The 21,012-nt window shown below is 52.0% G+C and overlaps 1 protein-coding gene across 1 annotated transcript in view; it reads left to right on the top strand.

Moving 5' to 3' along the window:
* The window catches only part of LOC102933579 (zinc finger protein 850), a 46,196-nt gene extending 26,800 nt beyond the window's left edge, over positions 1-19,396 (top strand). Inside the window, exons 12-17 of the mRNA XM_043538841.1 lie at positions 10,929-11,271; positions 11,727-12,107; positions 12,929-13,055; positions 14,287-14,400; positions 16,327-16,440; positions 17,085-19,396. Of these exons, the coding sequence (XP_043394776.1) occupies positions 10,929-11,271; positions 11,727-12,107; positions 12,929-13,055; positions 14,287-14,400; positions 16,327-16,440; positions 17,085-18,418 (2,413 nt within the window). The 3' untranslated portion in view covers positions 18,419-19,396. The remainder of the gene's footprint in view (positions 1-10,928; positions 11,272-11,726; positions 12,108-12,928; positions 13,056-14,286; positions 14,401-16,326; positions 16,441-17,084) is intronic.
* The last annotated feature ends 1,616 nt before the right edge of the window (positions 19,397-21,012 follow it).

The following is a 21,012-nucleotide window of genomic DNA, read 5'->3' on the forward strand; positions in this document are numbered from 1 at the left end:
GGGCAGTAGGTAGTGATGTGTTCGATGGGCTGTCGTAGGGAACCACACTCACACACCAGGGAGTCCTTGATTTTCCATTTGTGCATTAGATCTCCGCATCTACCATGGTTGGTTCAAATTTGGTTTAGAGTTGATCAAGATGACCGTGGAGGGTCAAACCCAGGAACCGTCTGCATGGGATCTGGCACAAGGTGCTTATTTTTTAAGTCTTGTTTAGCCCAATCTGCTTTCCAAGCTTCCTTCTGATCATAACCTGATTGCATGAGGCTAAACGAATGTTCCCAGAGAGACATGCGGGACTTAAGACGTTGTGGGGGGGGGGGGGCTGTCACGGAGTCCCTGGGCGATGCTCTGGAACTGCTCCCTACGAAGCCAGGCAGGACTCTGGGGAAGTCGCCTTTCTGTGAGCAGCCTGTCTGCAGGACACACAGCTCACACAGCTTCCACCTTCCTGGGTCTGACCTCGGAGCATTCAGCATCCTCTGCCCCTCCCTGCGCTTCCCACAGCGAGTCCGCCCAGGCGGGCTCCTGGGGAAGCCAGAGGGTCCTGCCCCCCAACTTCGCAGTCAGACGTGACTCTCAGCCAGCCAGTAACACAGAAGGTTTATTAGACGACAGGAACGTGGTCTAAAACAGAGCTTGTAGGTGCAGAGAACAGGACCCCTCAGCTGGGTCCATTTTGGGGGGCAGTGAGCCAGACAACCACGTCTGCACTTCACTCCAGTCCCTAGCCAGCCCCAAACTGAAACCCTCTCCCGCCCCTCCTCCTCTGGGCTTTGTCCCTTTCTTGGGCCAGGAGGTCACCTGATTCCTTTGTTCTCCAACCCTTTAGCTCTCACCTTGCAGGGGGAAAGGGCCCAGGCCATCAGTTGCCAGGAAACAGGGTGTCAGCCATTCTCTGTGTCCAGATGCCTGCACACACCTGCCTCTAGGGCTCTGCAATGATCATACACCCTTATCCCACCACTGAGATCCTTAAGAACTGCACAGGGGAAACTGAGGCACCCCCACAATATTCAGAGGAAACAAGAACAGTCTCACTTCGTCACATCTCTCCCCCCTTCGAGACCGAACTGAGCGGGGTCACTTTAGCCAGTGACCTGGGGAAGTTGGAAGCCACCAACGTTCCCAGGGATGCCCCAGCATCTCTCCCGTTCCTTGGTGGGAGTTACACCAGGCCCTTCCAGTTTCATGCCCTCCCTTAGGTCGGGGTTGGTCAATAGCACCCGCATGCCGCACGTGGGAAGGTTTATATGGCCTGTGCCCTTTTGCCACCCCAAAACCCCTGGGGTCAAACTGGGATCGGGTCTTCTCCTAGCGCTCCAGTCTGGAGGACTGCAATTCGGGCTCTCTTGGTTAAGATCCTGCATCTTGACCTGGGCCACATACTGTTCACTTACAGAACTAGCATGGAGACATTCCTTTCTCAACAACCTTGTCTCCCCAAGAAGCTGGCCAAACAGCCACTTGGTTATAGGATTCAGAGTAGCAGCCGTGTTAGTCTGTATTTGCAAAAAGAAAAGGAGTACTTGTGGCACCTTAGAGACTAACACATTTATCTGAGCATAAGCTTTCGTGAGCTACAGCTCACTTCGTCGGATGCATGACTGTTTAACTTTTTAACAGCTTTCACTCCATCTGAGACCTCAAAGCTATCCACACTGGATCCTTCAACAGGAAAGTCAGTGGATCCATTCACAACAGAACATTTCTGGCTGTTAGGAACTGAAACTCTTGATTAAATCACTTTCACACCCTTCAGTTGCAGTAAACTGCTTGCAAAGACTACCATGAGGATTCCTTTCCCTAGGGCTTTTCTATGCAACAATTCACCCTTCACAGAAATTCTGCCCTTACCCTCTTCACCTAGGGCTTGCTCTAGAGGAACACTTTCCTGAGCAACAACAGACTCTTTCTGGGTCTCACATCCAGAATTTCCTCTGGCCCATCAGGCGGATTCCTACACAATCCCCTTTCAGGCAGACTCACAGACTTCCTAGATAACAGGTTAGAAGCATTCTCCTTCCTTTTGCCACACACAAGTTCAGGAATCTTTTCCTTCTTGCTACAGGTTTCCACACCCTCAGTAGGTAACACAATCACATCACCTTCATGCTCTTCTTGTGCCCTGGCTAGGATCTCACCCTGATTAGACAGAGTTGCTACACCCTTTCCCAACAACACACTAGCAACAGGCAAAATATAAGCACCAGAATTGTCTGGTCTCTGGGATTTTACATAGATGCTAACTGGATGCGACCTAGTTACAGGGCCATTCTCCCGAGCAGACACAAACTTAGGACCCTTCCCTTCCTGGGCTTTAGCTGAATCCAGAACCAGCTCTGAGACAACTGCACGACCCTCAACCATCACAGGCTGAAAGGCCCCTTCTGTCTGCTCCACAGACAAAGAAGAGCCGGACACACTTTCTCCTTCACCAGACACACAGCTTGGGATCTCATTCCCCTTGTCCCAGCACACAAGGCTGTTCACAGACAACTGCTTGGAGACCGGGGTAGCTCCCTCCACAGGCAAGTCAATACCCCCGACAGACACAGGCACATTTCCTTCCCTGTCATACTTCTCCACTCAGCTAACAGGTAAGGTCCAGGGACACTCATCTTCCACTCTCCTCGCCTTCCCACCCTGCTGACTAGACACAGCCATCAGCTCACAAGGCTGCCTAGGCTCATCCAAACTTTCCTTACCAAGCACCTTGCCACTCCCAACAGATCCCCTGCCCTGCCTGTGTCTCCCCCCATTCAGCTGGGGTCTCAGCTCCCACTGTGCTCAGCACTGCCCTTGCTGTCCCCGTGGGGGCAGGCAGCGAGCTCCCTGCTTTCCTCACTGCATCAGAGCCAGCGTGAGCCCCCTCTCCGGTGTGCAATGGGGCGGGGAGCATCTCTCTGTCCCACCCAGCCCCAGGGCTCTGGTTACCGGCAGGCAGGTAGCCTAAGCCTAGCAGCTCCTCCCCCCACCAGCCAGGTCATCTGCATTTTCACTGACCATTTCCCTCTCCGCCGATTGGTTCCCTGGATTCAAATTCAAACCTTTGGCCTTTACAGGAGCAGGGCCTGGATCCTATCCCAAGGAGTCACAGTCACTCCCCAACAGGGTCTCACAGCTGATATCCTGGAGAACCCCAACAACCAGCCAGCCCGACCCCTCCTGGGTCTGCACAGGGATCTGGGCCATAGGCAGGACAAGGGGCTTCATCCCTGGGACCCTCACACAGCCCCTCAGCATCTGAGGCTGCACCACCAGGGGCCTGACAACCGTTCTCTCTGTCCCAGGATCTCGCCACCCCAGGAATGTCTCCCCATTGACCATCACCTTCTGCTCCCACTGGAGGTCCGAGGGGCCTGGCCCCAGGAAACTCCACACAGACATATAGGTTGGGACCAGGAGTGGGAGCCTGTCCACCTCCCCACCCATCTGGCTGACGGAGTCTATGGCCCTGGGACCCAGCAAGGGAGCTAGACACCGGGGCTTTTCCGCAGGGTTCCCCGGGTTCAAATCGCCAACCTGCTCAAAGGCAGTGAAGTGGGCATCCACATCCCCCCCTCCTTAACCAGGGGCAGCAATTTAGTCTCGAGGTTCCCTGCAGAACTGGCACTCCAGGGTCTATCCCCACTCACCCCGGGGAGGTCCCCTATGCCTCTCTGCTCCACCACCGCCAGTTCATGCTGCTGCTGCTTCTGCAGCTCTTTCTCGGGCTCTCGCTGTCTCTCACAGTCCTCTTGCTCTCTCGGACTCAGCTCCAATCCCGTCTGTCTCCGATCCCCCGATGGGGAACCCAATCGTGAAGACCCCCGTCTGGTCAGGGAAAGGAGTCTTGGGGATGCCTGGCTACCACTCCAGCTGCTCCCAGATCCTACTATAGCCCCATTTGGGTCAGGAATCTGCTCCTTAGAGCGGTCATCCTCCTCCAGCTGCACGATGAACTGTGCTTTGGTGAACTTTCCAATGCTCAACCCTCTCTTTCTGCACAGGGTTACAATGTCCTTCTTAAGGAGACGGTGACAGGCCATCACTCCGCTGTTCCCAAGGTGTTGTGGACTCACAGGCCTGTGTGCTCTCAGCTCCCCATGGTTTCCAGGGAGAACCCCTAGTGTGCCAGCCCTTCTCGAGGTCACCACCTCTTTGCCAGGGTCGAGCTGCAGACTCCTCCGCCCCTTGGACCACTTGCTGCAATCCCCAGGGGAACCCTGTTACTGCAAAAGTCCTTCTCTCTCCCAGGGCCAAGCCACAGGCTCCTCAGCCCCTGACAATGCTTACTGCAGTCCCCAGGGGGACCCCATTACTGCACAGTCCTTCTCGCTGGTCACACACTCCCAGGGGTTAACTGCCCCCCGAAACAGCTCCTCTCTGAGCCTTCAGCATTCCTGGTCCTCGTTGATCCCCCTTCATTTTACTGTTCCCCAGTCACTTACTGCAGGAAGCGCCATCCATGGGGTGCAGTACATCCCACCGCTGCCACCAGTTGTCACGGAATCCCCGGGTGATGCTTTGGAACTGCTCCCTATGAAGCCAGTCAGGACTCTGGGGAAGTCTCCTTTCTGTGAGCAGACTGTCTTCAGGACACACAGCTCACACAACTTCCACCTTCCTGGGTCTGACCTCGGAGCATTCAGCATCCTCTGCCCCTCCGTGTGCTTCCCACAGCGAGTCCGCTCAGGCGGGGCTCCTGGGGAAGCCAGAGGGTCCTGCACCCCAACTTCGCAGTCAGACGTGACTCTCAGCCAGCCAGTAAAACAGAAGGTTTATTAGATAACAGGAACATGGTCTAAAACAGAGCTTGTAGGTGCAGAGAACAGGACCCCTCAGCTGGGTCCATTTTGGGGGCCAGTGAGCCAGACAACCACGTCTGCACTTCACTCCTCATCCCCAGCCATCCCAAACTGACTCACCCTCCTGCCCCTCCTCCTCTGGGCTTTCCCCTTTCCCGGGCCAGGAGGGCACCTGATTCCTTTGCTCTCCCACCCTTTAGCTCTCACCTTGCAGGGGGAAGGGCCCAGGCCATCAGTTGCCAGGAAACAGGGTGTCGGCCATTCTCTGTGTCCAGACCCCTGCACACACCTGCCTCTAGGGCTCTGCAACGATCAAAAAACCTTATCCCACCACCTAGATACTTAAGAACTGCCTAGGGGAAACTGAGGCACCCCCACAATATTCAGAGGAAACATTAAGAACAGTCCTGCTTTGTCACAGGAGCATTGTCAAGGTCTTGAGGAATAGGAAGGCATCTGTTTTCCTGGATTCGCTGAGCTTCATGGAATGTTGCAGCCGTTCAGCGTATCGGCGGGAGAGCGATGTTAGACAGGACAGCTAGCCATGGGGTTGGAGCTGCCTTAAGGGTTCCTGTGATGCACCGCACCACTGTATTTAGCTGGGTATCCACAAGTTGTGTGTGGCTGCATGCTCCATACTGGTGCACAATATTCAGCTACTGAATATACAAGTGCTATTGCAGAGGTTCGCAACACTGATGCTGATGGACCCCAGGTTGTACCTGCTAGTTTCTGGATTCCGTTGGCTCTCGTTTTGATCTTTCCAGCTACCTTCTCAAGATGATCATGGAAGGACAGGGTGCGGTCAAGTTTCACTCCCGGATATGTTGGGGTGTCATCGTGTTGCACATTTTTACCACAGAAAGCTACTTTCAGTGTGTTTTTGGCACTCTTCTTATCAAGATGAAATGCGCTTACTATTGTTTTTCCAGGGTTTGGCTTGAGCCTCCATTTCCAGAAATATTGTTCCATATTGTAGAGGTCCTCAGTTAGTGCTTTCTCAATGTCATGGAGGTTTGATGCTTGGATTCTCATGGCAAGATCATCTGCATATCCAAATTTTCGTGATTTAGTTGGAGGCATGTAATTGATGTAAATATTAAAAAGGGCTGGCGCAAGCATAATCCATTGTTTATGCTGCAGGGTGAGCTGGTCTTATTCCCCAGTAGGCCCCTGTCACTCAGCATGGTCCACAACAGGCAAAGTGTTTGGTAGCAAGGGATAATTTTAACAAGTTTCAGCATCAGGCTCTCAATCCATACACTATCATACGCACATGACAGGTCAGCAAATACTGTGCCAGTCTTGAGGTTTTTTTGATAGCCAGACTCAATGTGAGTTGTGAGTGCCAGAACTTGGTCACAGCTGCATTTTGGCCGGAAGTCTGCCTGTTTGACAGGGATAATTGGCTCAGTAAAAGGGCATATTCTTTTGAGGTTGATACGTTCAAGAAGTTTACAGGTTACACATAGTGGAGAAATTGGCCTATAGTTTCCTGCTTCATCAGGGGCCTTTCCAGGCTTTGGAATAGCAATTACCATTCCCTCATGCCATATTTCAGGGATCCGTACTGTCCTTAAGTTAGTGGAGTACAATGTTGCTAGCCACTGGAGTCCTTTGGGACTGAGATGGAGAAATTCTGGCGGAATACCGTCAGGGCCTGCAGTCTTCCCTTTTTTCATCGTGGCAAGTCCTTTTACTTCCTCAGTGCTGACAGTGGAAGGTCCTTGGGGGATTGATGCAAGTGTTGGGTAGAGTTCTTGATACACTTCTCTTTTTGTGTGTTTATCAAGTGGTCCTTTTGTGTTCTCCACCAGTTTGGAAGCTATTGAGTTTGGCCAGATTTTCGGTGGCCTGTACTCTGTGGGATTAGTGGCCTCAAGACATCGTAGTAGTGTCCAGGTTCGGTGACTTGAATGTGTAAAATCAAGGTTTTGCAGGCATTCAAGCCAGCGCTGGCGTCTTGCTGTGTCAAGGGAGTGTAGCAGGGCTTTTGCAATACGAGAGCTCTGGTCTGATTGTACTGCCAGAGCATCTCCTGCGTCTCTCTCGTCCGGCAGGCAGTGAGCTTTCTCTGGAAGCCTCAAGGAATGTTTTTTCCTGCTACTTTCAAGAGGCCTGTGAACCGTTGATAGCATTCTGGTCTCGCTGGAATCCTTGCAACAGTTTTCTCAACGGTCTGTTTGTAGACATCCTAATCCGCTTTAGCAAAATTCCATAGTGGTCCCTGTTTCAGAAAGAACACGGGAATTTTGCTGCCTACGTAGATCATTATACGTCTGTGTTGGCTGTTTGGAAATGTGGGTAATACTTCCCATGTTGTGGTAAGAGTATTACCACACTGGTCTGTAGACACGAATGTTAGGTCTGGATTGTACCCACGTTGCCAGCGGCTTGAATGGAATCTTGATTGTTGTTTTAGTTCATAGATCAGTGGTAAGTCTTGTGCAGATATCCCGTCCATGAGATCTTCGCAGTCGGTTTCATTTGTTTTGTAGCCCCACGTAGTGTGGTGATAATTAAAATCACCTGCATAGATGCATGGAATAGGAGAGCTGGGTAGCGCTGGTTTTGGCCATCTTGTGCTTGGGGCTTTATAGACGTTGGTAACGTGGAGCTCCCCTACTTTGATAGTTGTGGTAAATGTGGTCTCCTCTTTGGTTGGTGGTGTAGGGAGCCAGGGTGGCTCCCCTGCGAACCAGAGGGCAAAGAGCCACCCTCGCAGCCCGAGTGGGCGGGGCCAGGCCAAGCTCCCGCCAATCCCCGGAAGGGGAAGGGTGGGACGGGAAGTACAAAGGGCGGGGCCCTCTGCCCAATGAGGAGAGCACCAGGGAGGGAGACAGATGCAGGCTGCCGGCTGCTCCCTCGCGATCCTGCTGCCGACCCAGGGGAGGCCCTGGGCAAGGAGGAGCCTGACCGGGAGGAAGGCCTGTGGCAACCAGGGCTGCTGGCCGCTGAATACCCAGAGGACCTGGAGGGGCCTGACTGCAGCCCGGGCCAGCATGAGTCCGATACCGAGGGGGAGCGGGAGTGGTCCGCAGCGGATTACCCGGAGGAGATGGAGGGACCGGAGTGGCCCGCAGCGGAATACCTGGAGGAGATGGAGGGACTGGAGCGACCCGCCTGAGAGACCAGGTAGGAAGTAGCCCAGGGGCCGAACTACACCATGGGGTGGGTATGTTTGGTCAGCGGGCGCGGACGGCCACTGTCAGGGCCCTGGGCTGGAACGCAGTGGAGTTGGGTGGGCCGGTGGGGCGCGCTCCCGGCTTGTGCCGGTGCTCCCCCGCCTGTGGGGCGCGCTCCCGGCTCGTGCCAGTGCTCCCCCACTAATTCCCCAATGCCCGGAAGGTGTGGCTGAGGCCTGCCATGGAGACCATAGCTCTCCATCGCCCCTAGGGGCTCAGACGACCGACACTTGTCACAGTGGAATAACATTAAAATCTGTGACGGTGTCCTTGATGTGTATTGCCAAGCTATATTTAGGATGTTGATGGCTAGTTGTTAAGTTGTACCCATAGATACGGTAGCGCCTAGCCTGTTGGTCGTTGCCAACATGGGTTTCTTGCAACATGAGGACATCTATGTTATAAGTCTTCAGCAAGTTTCCAAGATACTTGCATTTTGCCCATGAGACTCCTTCAACATTAAGTTGCAGGATTCTTATTCCAGGGCCTATTTGGCACGTTGTATGGCCCTGAGGAGGAACTTTAGGATTTGTTGAGTTGCTGCTCTGATGACCAGGAAATCGCGGAGCGATGTTCGGTCGCTGAGTTGATGGCATTCATTGTGAATGCTTACTTAGCAGAGTGGGCCCCCGTGAAGGCTGCCATCTTCCACTCCATTGTCCACTGTTAACCAAGGTTTAACAGAGCCTCTTGAGTGAGCCCAGCAATAGGAACACGTACCGTTACATCGCAGTGAGCTTGCAGTTACCTGCTACAGTGTTCAGGATATTGTATCATCAATAAGCAAATCACACTTTTAACATGGACCCTATTGCAATGTGTAGAGGCAGGCAGTAGGGTGAAAGCTCCTGTTGCTTTCTGCTATCAGCTAGAGCCCTCCGCCTGATAATTTTTGAATCCTGCTCCCATTCCGCCCTGCAATACCCACTGCTACTTCCACCTGCTCCTGCGTTGTTTCTTGCATTTTTATTCTGCTGCTACCCTGAAAAACCTTCAATCCTGCAAGAGAGAGAGATTCCCCCATGGAACTAAAAAAAAGGAACAAACCAAAACACGGTCAGTTCATATATTATTTGTATATATAAAAGGAATTCAGACACAATTTTTACCTCTAAAACAATAAAACAAATCTTGCTTAAAACATCTTGCACCACTGTTTTGCCTTATAAGGTGCAGGGTTTTTTTTAGTGATTATAAAAAGTAAGTTATTAAAAAAACTGGAATTGTTTAAACTGCTTAAAAACCGATTTGAGAACTTTGAAACATACCATCCCAGTTATTTATATCCCATTCAAGTTATTTATGTGTCAGGATTATTACTGCTTTTCGAAAAACATTTAACGGAAAAACTGCTCACAGCCCTGACAGCAAGTTGATACACCAGAGACTGAGTGTGCATATGTGACGTCACAGAACAGCACGACCCGGGAGCGTGATTCTCTGACCTGACTTGAGCTGGTGAACTATACCAGATTCAGAGAGAAGGAGCTAAACACATGTGGGAAAGATAAACTCAAACAAAATAATTAGCAATTTCTCAAAGAGGCTACTTGTGGTAAATTGATGAGAGATTTAGTGTTTGTGTGCAAATTACTGCAGCCTGGGTTTTTTTGTCTACCTAGTCCTGCTTCAGGGCTCTATTTCCAGCTGCTCAGGTGCTTCTGCACTCCCCATTGATGTGGTTTTCTCCTTACTGATTTTTAATATGTTTACACTAATCAGGAAGCAGAACCTTCACTCCCACCCAAAAGACACTGTTAACTCTCGCAGTCTTGTCTTGAGTCTTGGGACAGTTGTTATGTTTTAAATCATCTTTTGGGGGGCTGACTTACAATTTTTGAACCTGTGGGGTTGGCAGTGCTGCAAGTATTTATTTTGTGTGGCTACATCACATGGGTGGAGTTCACACTGTACAGAGACTGCTCAAGGCCTCTGCCCCATGGGGTTGCTCCATTTCAGCTTCCTTTGGCCGGACTCTTTTCTCAGATAGGCCTGTGTTACTCCTTTGACTTGAGTGGAGTTACCTTTGAGTTACATCACGCTGAGTGAGAGCAGACTCAAGGCCTGTATTTTCCTAACAGATTTTCTTCAAAGCATGTCTGCTTTTCCTCACCAAACGACTCCCTGGCCTAAGCCTTCTCATGATGCTGTGTGCCTCCCTGGCTGCTGGTAGGTTTAATCCATCCTCTGTATCATAGTTTCTGTGCTAGTTGGGATACTGTTTTTTAAAAATTTTGTGAGGCAAAGTTTAAGCATATGAGGGTGCCTCATTTACTGGAAAAAAGAACAGGAGGACTTGTGGCACCTTAGAGATTAACAAATTTATTGGAGCATAAGCTTTCTTTTTGCGGATACAGACTAACACGGCTGCTACTCTGAAACCTGCCATTTACTTGAGCAATTCAATTAGTAAACCCCCAAACCCCATCTCCAATCTCGTAAAACCATAACACAAGAACAGCCATCAGGGGTCAGACCAATGGTCCCATCGGGAGTGGGAATGGGGACTTTACCTGTCAGGGCTCAGAAGGCAAATGCAGGTGACTTGCAGCATCCAACAATGGGTTGGCACAGAGGAGGGGAGACAAAAGGCCTAGAGTTATTTTAGATTCTTTTAAAGACCCTCCCTAACTCACTGACAATATGATACCCAGCAAACTTTCCAACAACTGAAAGCATTAAAAATATCTTCACCCCTTTTCTGGTCACCCCCCGTGGGTTTTCCAGCAGGCCCAGTAGCCCAAGCACCAGTCCCTGTTTTGTTCTGGTCCCAGAGCTGGGTTCCTGGGGGACAATTTGCAAGTGGTTGGAATCCCCCGCCCGGCCAAGGCACCTGGGGAGAGAGCGCGGGGTCCCCTGAGCTGGGGCCCGTGGGCGGGCGCGCGGTGCTTTGTCCCACTGGTGGGCGGTGGAATAGGGGCAGATGCTCGGACCCCCCCCCCCGCTTCCCCAGCTGCCCGAGGACACGGGGATGGGCGGGTCCCCCGGGGACGGAGCCTGTTCTCTCGCCCGGTGAGGGCGGGGAAAGGGAGGCGCTTCCCGCCGCCAGGGGCCGCTGCCGCCCCGCTCCCGGCCCGGCCCCGCCCGCCGCTCCCGGCCCCTCCCGGCAGCCAGGCCGCGGCTCCCTCCCTCCCTGCGGGCCGCGCTCGCTCTGCTCCGCCCGGCAGCGGGGCCGGCCCGTGGCGAGGCGGCGCCGGGACTCTGCCCAGCCCGCAGCGGGAGCGGGGCTCGGCCGGGCCGGGCCCGCGGGAGCAGCCCCGCCCGGGGGGGCCATGGCCGAGCTGGCCGCTGCCCAGGTAAGGGCCCGGCGGGCGGGGGAGCCTCGGGCCCCGGGAGCTTCTCCCCGCCCGGCCGGGGCCCGCGGGGAGCGCGGCCCGGGGATCTGCGCGGTCTCCGGGGTTGGTAGCAGCCGCTGGGCGCCGTGCAGGGGGCTCCGGGCTCGCTCCGGGGTGAAAGCGAGACCCCGCCCCGGGGCCGGTGGGGTTGTGAGCCCCGCGGCACCTGGCATCGCCCCCGTGGGTTGTTTTCCTCCTCCTGCCTCCGGATCCTCCTCCGGCCCGAGCTTCCCTCCCTCGCCTTCGGGTGGAGCAGGTGCGTGTGAGCCCCAGGCTTTGCTCCGCTGCGCTGCCTTTTGAAGCCCCTTTCTCCTGGGTCAGAGCTGGGGAGTGGTCGCCCCCCATTTCTCCGTGCCTCTGACCTGTTAGCTGGGCATGTGCCCCCCAACCTCAGCTTGGTGTCTTGTCCTGAACAGGCTCCGGCCGCCCCCTGCCCCGGGCGGCCCCTGCCCGCTTCCGGAGGGACCCCCCGGGCAGAGGGACAGCTGCAAAGGGCAGAGATTTCCCTCGCTGTCCTGGCTGCCCTCCAAGCCGCGGAGAGGAAGGTGGACTCTCAGGCCGCACGGTTACTGAGTCTGGAGGGGAGAACGGGGATGTCCGAGAAGAAACTAATAGACTGTGAGAAGACAGTGGCGGAGTTTGGGAACCAGCTGGAGAGTAAGTGGGCCGTGCTGGGAACTCTGATCCAGGAGTATGGGCTGCTGCAGAGGAGGCTGGAGAACATGGAGAACCTGCTGAAGAACAGGAACTTCTGGATCCTCAGGCTCCCGCCAGGCACTAAGGGAGAAGTCCCCAAGGTAACTGTCTAGGGACCTCCGTGGTCTCATCACTGTAGTATCTGAGGCCCAGATCCTCAAAGGTATTTAGGCCCCGAGTGCAAATATCCCAGCTCGCAATGAGGAGCAGAAGTAAAGCTTGGTGCTGGATCAAGTCAGGCTTGACAAAGCCCTGGCTGGCATGATTTAGTTGGGGATTGGTCCTGCTTTGAGCAGGGGGTTGGACTAGATACCTCCTGAGGTCCCTTCCAACCCTGATATTCTATGATTATCCCCATTGTACGTATGGGGATACAGAGGCACAGGATGGTCAAGGGAGATGGGTGGATCACTTGATGATTACCTGGTCTGTTCATTCCCTCTGAAACACCTGGCATTGGCCACTGTCGGAAGACAGGATAGTGGGCTAGATGGACCATTGGTCTGACCCAGTATGGCTGTTTTTACGTTCTTATGAGACTGCATGTCGGTATCAGAGCTGAGGTTAGATCCCAAGCCTGCTAACTTGAGTTTTCCTTCCTTACCGCTAGTCCATGCTCCTTCCCATTAATCCTCGCTTGTAGGGATCAAAGAGTAAATTCCCTCTCCTTGTCCATTCCTGGTCTCCTCTGGCAAGAATACCAGCATGGGTACCAGTTCGTGCCATTTGTGATGTGGCTGCCTGTCTGAGAGGAACTAACCCAACACATTTCATGTATATAACCAAACAGATGGTGGGACATGCTGGGTGTTGGTCACTGTTGGTGCCTGGCCAGCCGTCTTTTAATATAAGATAAAAAGCAAGGTGTGTGCAGATAGGATGGCAGCAGAAAGTGCTGTGCGTGTAATGCTTGTGATTTCAGGTCCCGGTTATGTTTGAAGACATCTCAGTCCACTTCTCCAGGGAGGAGTGGGAGAATTTAGAAGAATGGCAGAAGGAGCTTTACAAGAACTTGATGAAAGACAGCTATGACTCTTTGATCTCCTTGGGTAAAGATCAGATTTCACATATTGATGAGAAGCTGTGAGCTAAGCAAAGTGTCAGGTTGCCAGGTTCACTGACTAAAGCTTAGGCCTAACTGGAGCCTAGGGTATGAAAGAAAGATGGGGACAGCACCTCAGCTAGTTCTTCCTCGTTTTTCCCCTTGGCGAGCTGCATAAATAAATAGTTAGGAGGTGACAGCTCCTTTGGTTTGGGGGGGGGGGAGATAGCTCAGTGGTTTGAGCATTGGCCTGCTAAACCCAGGGTTGTGAGTTCAATCCTTGAGGGGGCCATTTAGGGATCTGGGGCAAAAATTGGGGATTGGTTCTGCTTCAAGCAGGGGGTTGGACTAGATGACCTCCTGAGGTCCCTTCCAACCCTGATATCCTATGAAGGAACATACAGGTCCCACGGAGCCTTTGCTCAGTGGTCAGTTCCACCCATCCTCCATTTGAAAGGAGCCTGGAACGCACACAGCCCTGGCTCTGATACCTTCAGCTCTCGTCCTGTTTGTTTATTTGAAGGTTGCATTTATTTATGCACGTGCTTCGCCCCCGCGTAGAAAACCCTGGGCTAGTCTGCGTGCAGGGTGTACGTGCCGTCGCTGCCTTGAAAGGGTGTTTTCTTGAATCAAAGCTGCATAGGTTATCAAGGGAACAGTGGTAGCCTCTAGCGCTTTAACATAATGTTCCATATTTATTACTAATACCACTTAAAACCCTACACACGTGTGCACACGCCCACAGGTTTAAGAGGAAATTGTGTTATGAGTCAAGGGAGCTGTTTTTCCCCAATATAGTAATTAACTAGCAATAAACCAAAATTATATTTTAATTTCTGCTGGCTCAGAAACATGCAATTATATAAACCATTCTATGTCTTTCCTCTCCCCATATCCCTTCCTTGGCCTGGCCTTGTCTTTGAAAAAGACTCTGGCCTTTCCACAGGTTTGTCAATGGACAAGGGGATTATATTGGTGCAGTGAAGAAGTCTTCAAATTGCATCATTTCCGGGAACCCCTGCATCTCCTCTAGGAATTACAACCCTGCTCCCACCAAGGCTTTAATGTACTTTCTTGTATGGTCTTAGTTAACATTAGAATCTGTTCAGGTTGCTCTCTTCCTTCTGGTGAGAAACAGACGCTGTGGGGCTTGGTTTAGATTTTTTTAAAATTTCTGCCAGGTGCCTAGCTAATATTAATCAGACACTTTCTCTTTTAATGTCTCTTTCCATGAACAGACTGTACCATCTCCAAACCTGACATCCTATCACCGACTGATCAGGAGGATGAACCAGGTGTCAGGGTGCAGGGAATTCTGGAGGAGAGAGGAACCCCTGCGGATCCCAGCACTGGTGAGTAATAGATCTGAAACGGACAGTGGAGTGAAGCTGCTATGTGCTGTGTCAAATGACTAATTATATCTTCAGATTAAAAGATCACTAGCTAACAGTTTGCTTTCTTTAACCTTTGTAAACTTACCTGACGAAGGACTAAACTCTCTCTAGGATCTTGCACAGTGCCCCTCACTGGTATCTGTGTGCTTACCTGGTATCCGACCTTCCACTTAAACTTTCTTTTTATATGTATGATGTGGTTTCAATGCTCCTGGAAGAGGCTAGATTGACAGCCCAGGACTCCCCATTTGTCCTGTTTATTCACTTTAGTTACTTAGCTGAAAATCGAATAAACCCTTTGGTAGCTCCTATTGTTCCATGGTTTCCGACACAATCCCCTTGCCCATGGATTTCTGTTGTCCTTGCCTGCGAGAGCTGTCACTCTTGGAACCTCCACCGATCTCATTCCCAGCTGACTCTGAATCTAACCCTCTGTGTTCTCAGCATTCTGGGCATTCCGCACATCTGGACCCTAAAGTTTCCCTTTGTCCCATCTGGAGCCTTCTTAATGTCTGTGCCCATGTCCATTCAGCGCATGCCTCACCCCAGCAAAGGTCTGAGATCCAGTTTTAATTTCTCATAGACAATTTAAAACACAAAGCAGTGTTTCTCCTCTGTGTAAACAACAGTATCTTACATTTATAAAGGGCCTTTCATCCAACAGCCATCACAAACTACATGTGCACAGCACCACTGAAATGCAGCCACCTCTGGGATGGAAGGCCATAGCGACCACGTTGCATGCTGTACAGAAGTAGTAGGGAGAGGGTACTTTGGCTAAGGATGAGTACTCCTGAGGAATGTGTCTGAGCTCCTATCATCTCCGGAGAGCACCTCTATTTTTAAGGTCTTCTCTGAAATACCTTCCCCAGCCCTCACCCCCATACATTGTAAAGACAGCATGAGACTCCATTTCTCTACCTGAGAAGGATTAAGAGCTCAGTTGACTCTCTTGGGATTTGAACCTACAGTTCCAGAGTGTTTTGGTATTTCAAATCTGATGCTAAGCCATCACCTCTCATATGAGCTCACAGGAAGGAGTGTGATAGAAGGAGCTAATTAACATGGCCAAAAAGGCATGACTAAAAATGTTTCCAAAGCTGAAGGAATATACCTGATACCAAAGCATCCCACGGTTTGCAGTCGGTTTTGAAATCTGTTATGAAGTGTTCAGTGGTTTCTGTGGCTTAGTGGATCAGATTCAGGACTGGGAATTGGGAGGCTGGAATTCTCTTCCTGGTACACCACTGCCTTGCTTTGTGGCCTGAGGCAAGCCAGGTCAACCTCCTAGTGCCTTCAAAGCGGATGTGTATGAGAGGGGATACTAATGTGTACCCATCTTGGTACAGCATTTTGAGCTTTCTGCATGAAAAATAATATGCAAGTATTACTTTTAGTCTGGAGAAGAGAAGACGGGGGACATGAGAACAGTTTTCAAGTACGTAAAAGGTTGTTACAAGGCGGAGGGAGTAGAATTGTTCTCATTAACCTCTGAGGATTGGACAGGAAGCAATGGGCTTAAATTGCAGCAAGGGTGGTTTAGGTTGGACGTTGGGAAAAACTTCCTGTCAGGGTGTTAAGCATTGGAATAAATTGCCCAGGGAGGTTGTGGAATCTCTGTCATTGGAGATTTTTAAGAGCAGGTTGGACAAACCGCTGTCAGGGATGGTCTAGAAAATACTTAGTCCTGCCATGAGTGCAGGGGACTGGACTAGATGACCTCTTGAGGTCCCTTCCAGTCCTATGATTCTGTGAAGCATTATAATTGCATGAGTAAAGTCTATACAAATCTGTGTTTGCACAGAACCGAGCAGGATGGGGGCTTGGGCTGTGACTGGGCTGCTAGGTGTTACAGCAATAAAATAACTCTGTTTACGTGAACAGACTCTCCAGTTCCGACACCTGACGTTTTATCCCAGGTTAAACTAGAGGAGGGGTCGTGCAGCAGAGATCAGCAACAATTGGAAGACCGAGAAATCCCTGCAGATCCCAGCATGTGTGAGTTCTAGAGTAACAGCCTCTGTAAACTGGGAGAGAAGTTAAATGAGAGAGTCCAGCAAATCTCTTGTGGGTATCACACCGAGCAGGAGGGGATGGAAATATTTAGCACTTCCACAGCACTTTTTTTATCCATAGGGACTTGGAAAAGGTGGGGAAATACCATTGTTCCCGTTTTACAGACTGGGAGACTGAAGCACAAAAGTGACTTGCCCGAGGTCATGCAGAGTCAGTGATCAGAAGACTGGGGTCTCTTCCACTCCAAAATGTCAGCCCTGTGCCTTAGCCCCTGATCCAGGTGGGGTTATAGATCAGTGCTGGGCTCGGGACTGGAGAAGGGGAAAATTGAAACTGTCACTGTAGTGTATCAGCTGCCCCTGTGAATCTGGCTGTTCGGGTAATTCAGCACACGTTCGGGTTAGGGCCAGCAGGTCATGGCGGCATTGGTACAGCTGCCAGCCCAAGCCCCTGGAGTAACTTCATTAGCTGTCAGGAATTAGGAAGCTCTTGTATTTGCTATGCCCAGCACAGGGGACATGATCACATGTATTAAGCAACTACATTCCCAGTGGTTTCTTATGGCCCAAGTAGATGAAATGGGGGGGGAAAAAAACCGTGCTGGATTCTGTTCTATTTTGTTGCAGCAGGTGATCGGCTTATGATCAAAACGGAGGAGGGGACTGTCAGGGAAGGCCATGACAGCCCAGAGCCACATGGGGTGCAACTGGGGACATCCAGAGAGAGCAAGGTGCAGGCTCCTGAGCGGGGAGCACCCTGTGAGAGTCTGCCTGGCCCGGTGATGCAGCTGAGGAATGACCTGGGGCAGCCCAGCGAATGCAGGGGCGGCTGGAATGAAATCGCTGAGCCCCAGGGCACGGCTGTCCCCCAACTCAGCCCGCCCACAGAGAGGCCCTTTCATTGCCTGCAGTGTGGCAAGAGCTTCACCCGGAAAGACACCCTGCTGTCCCACCAGCGCACCCACACCGGGGAGCGGCCCTATGCCTGCGCCCAGTGCGGCAAGACCTTTGCCCAGCAGTCCAAACTCAGCAGCCACCGCCGCACCCACACGGGCGAGCGCCCCTACGCCTGCACCCAGTGCGCCAAGACCTTTGGCCGCAAGGAGCACTACACCCAGCACCAGAGGACCCACACGGAGGAGCGGCCCTTCATCTGCAGCCAGTGCGGGAAGAGCTTCCGCAGGTACTTCAACCTGACGGTGCACCAGCGCACCCACACCGGGGAGCGCCCCTACCCGTGTGCCCAGTGCGGCCGCCGCTTCAGCCGCAAGGAGCACTTCCTGCTGCACCAGCGCATCCACACCGGGGAGCGCCCCTACCCGTGCAGCCAGTGCGACAAGAGCTTCATCCACCAGTCGCGGCTCAACTACCACAGCCGCATCCACTCGGGGGAGCGGCCCTACGCCTGCGCCCAGTGTGCCAAGCGCTTTGCCGAACCCTCCAAGCTGGCTGTGCATTACCGAGTTCACACCGGCGAGCAGCCCTACTCCTGCCTCCAGTGCGGCAAGAGCTTCGGCCTGAAGAAAAGCCTCGCCGTCCACCAGCGGAGCCACGCCCAGGAGCGGCCCTACCAGTGCTCCGAGTGTGGTATCCACTTCATCTGCCAGTCCTACCTGGTCCGGCACCGGCTGGTCCACACCGGGGAGCGGCCCTACAAATGCACCGAGTGCGGCAAAAGCTACAGCCGCAAGGAGCACCTCCAGAACCACAGGCGTATCCACACTGGGGAGCGGCCCTTCCAGTGCTCTGCTTGCGGGAAGAGTTTCATCCAGAAACATCACCTCCTGAAGCACCAGCGCATCCACACTGGGGAGCGCCCCTACCAGTGCGGGGAGTGTGGGAGGAGCTTCCGCTGCAAGGAGTCCCTGAAGGATCACGCCAGGGTTCATGGCACCGAGCTGGGTCACCCGCAGGCTGCGCCCAACTCCAGGCAGGTACTGAAGATGGGCACCGTGGGGTGAGAATAAACACTGGTGCTGATGGCAGCCCAGTGAATAGACATTGAGAACAGCAACATGGTAACGCAACAGGAAATGGGCAAGCCCCAAGCACTTGTCTGTTGCTATGCCCCAGGGGAAATTGCACAGCCCAGGAGAACCTGTGTGCGCTCCCGCCTGTCACAGCCATGCGGCCTGATGAAGAGCACCAGCTGCGTGGGTGTGAGGGAGCGCGGCCGCGTCTCTAAACCAAAAAGCAAGAGCAATCTTACCCGCAGGCTGTTTGTGCAGAGCAAGTATCGGCCAAGGGAATGTGGGCTGCCAGTCTGCTTTTTTGATACAAGAAAACAACTCCTGTTGCTTTATGTTTATAGTTGCACCCCCAGTATCTGAGGTTAGAATTGGGGGCCATAGCGTGAAAGCCACATCTCTAAAGATAACCATGCAGTGGGGTGAGGGGAAAAAGCTGTGGGGCATGAGGAAGACACGCTGAAGGGAAGAGAAACTGAGGCACTGACAGAATGAGTGGGGCCAAATGAATGAGTAAATGGCAGTGTAAGTTGTATGTTCGAGGCCTGGTGATCCCATGAGTTGCTTGTGAGAAATAAGAAGATGCCAGCAGTCAGTGGTTAGCAAATGGGTGTAACTGGCAAAATGGTGTAATTTGCAAGTAATTTTGGGGTTTCTCCTGCAATACAGCCTGAGTGCAGATCTTGGCAGGTAAAAGCCCCATCCCTACAAACTCCGGGATTCTGCTGTTCCTACTAACGTGACTGCTGGAGAACGTGCTCCCTGCTCTGGGGCCAGCAGTTCTGGTCATCTCTTTGTAAAAACAGTATCTTCCTTTATCTCTGGTTTAAAAAGTGGTGTGTTGTTACCATATGGCTTAACGTGTACGGTATGTGTGTGATCTAGAATGATAACATTACCTGTATGTATGTTTAAAAAATAGTTTTCTAATAATGTTCTTTCACCTTAATAAAAATTATTTTTGGCAAAGCAGTTCTGTTCCAGCGTTTGGGTCTGCAGCCTCTAGATGGTGCTCTTGGTTCTCAAGTTCTGTCATGATTATTTTTCCTTTGCTGTATCTGAGTAGTGAGGGGCCCTACTCCGCTTTGATAGGTGAGGTCAGAGCACAGGACTGGGGACAGGGAATTCCTGTCCTAGTGCGGACTTGTTCCCTCTGTGACTTTGGGCAAATCACATCTCTCTCGCTCTCTCTGTTTCCCAGTGGTTAAAATGAGGATTAGTTCCTGGCCTGCTGTGAGGGTTAGTTTGTCAGTGGATGTGCTCTCCACTAACAGAGATTTGCCTGGTTTTACAACAGGTTACATAAAAAGCACTAGTGAAGTCAGGACAAACTAAAACTTCATACAGACAATGGCTTGTTTATACTGCTCTATATACTATACACTGAAATGTAAGTACAATATTTATATTCCAGTTTATTTATTTTATAATTATATAGTAAAAATAAGAAAGTCAGCAATTTTTCAGTAATGTGCTGTGACACTTTTGTTTTTTGTCTGATTTTGTAAGCAAGTAGTTTTTAAGTGAGGTGAAACTTGGGGTACACAAGGAGAAATCAGACTTCTGAAAGGGATACAGTAGTCTGGAAAGATTGAGAGCCACTCCTCTAGAGCAACTAAGTAGTAAAATGATCCATCCCTGGAGGACTGAGCACACTGACAGTTCTGGTGAGGATTTGATTCTTGTCTTGTGGGTCTTAGGCCAGTGGCATTACCCCTGACTGACACTGGTATAAGAGAAGGGGATCAGGTCATCAGCTTTCATATAGCTCTTCACATATTTAAAGCACTGTACAGATGCTAAGCTAATTCATCTTTGGATCACTCCTGGAAGGTAGGTGGCTCAGTGTCATTATCATTTTACAGATGGGAAACTGAAGCATGGAGATGCTGTGACTGGCCTAAGTAAGTCAGTGAAAAAGCCAGGATTCCCCCTCCCACCATTTTCATGGAACGGAGACTTTCTTCCGCTGCAGATGCTGGCCCTGGGTCTCTCTGTCAGACCAGTGTGACTCCACGGCGTGAACTACACCAGCCTAGCCTGTGAGAGTGTGTTGAATCAGGGCCACTAGCTACACACCACTGTTCTGCACAGAGCAGGAAACTGAGGCACGGCTCTCTCCTCTGGCTAGGGATTTATACCATCCTCAACCTCAGGGTATCGCAGCACCTGCGGCCGGTGATTTGACTGCTCCTGCTTTCCTCCGAAAGCTCCGCTGCGAGAATGGGCAGCATCCCCCCCTCCGATATGGTGGCTTAGGGCTGCAACAGTGAAATAGAATAGGTGACAGAGCAGGGGGTTATTCCGCAAGTGCCAGAGGGGTCAGAGACTCAGTCCAGACCGTTTGTAACAGGAGCTGGGGATTGCTAGAATCCCTAGACCGGTGCCCTCATGGTCAGGCAAGTGCGTTTGAATAAATGGTTGATGCTGGCTCTCCAAAGGTATGTCTACACTGCAATACAAGGGGCTGGCGAGGCTGTAAAAGGGCAGTGTAGTCACCTGGGCGAGGGCTGGGGGGTCCCAGAGCCCAATTTTATAGCCCCCCAGCCCACGCCGGCTGACATGGGCCAGCCTGGGGCATCGGACGG

Source organism: Chelonia mydas, chromosome 2 (assembly GCF_015237465.2).
Source record: "Chelonia mydas isolate rCheMyd1 chromosome 2, rCheMyd1.pri.v2, whole genome shotgun sequence".
Classification (NCBI taxonomy): Eukaryota; Metazoa; Chordata; order Testudines; family Cheloniidae; genus Chelonia; species Chelonia mydas.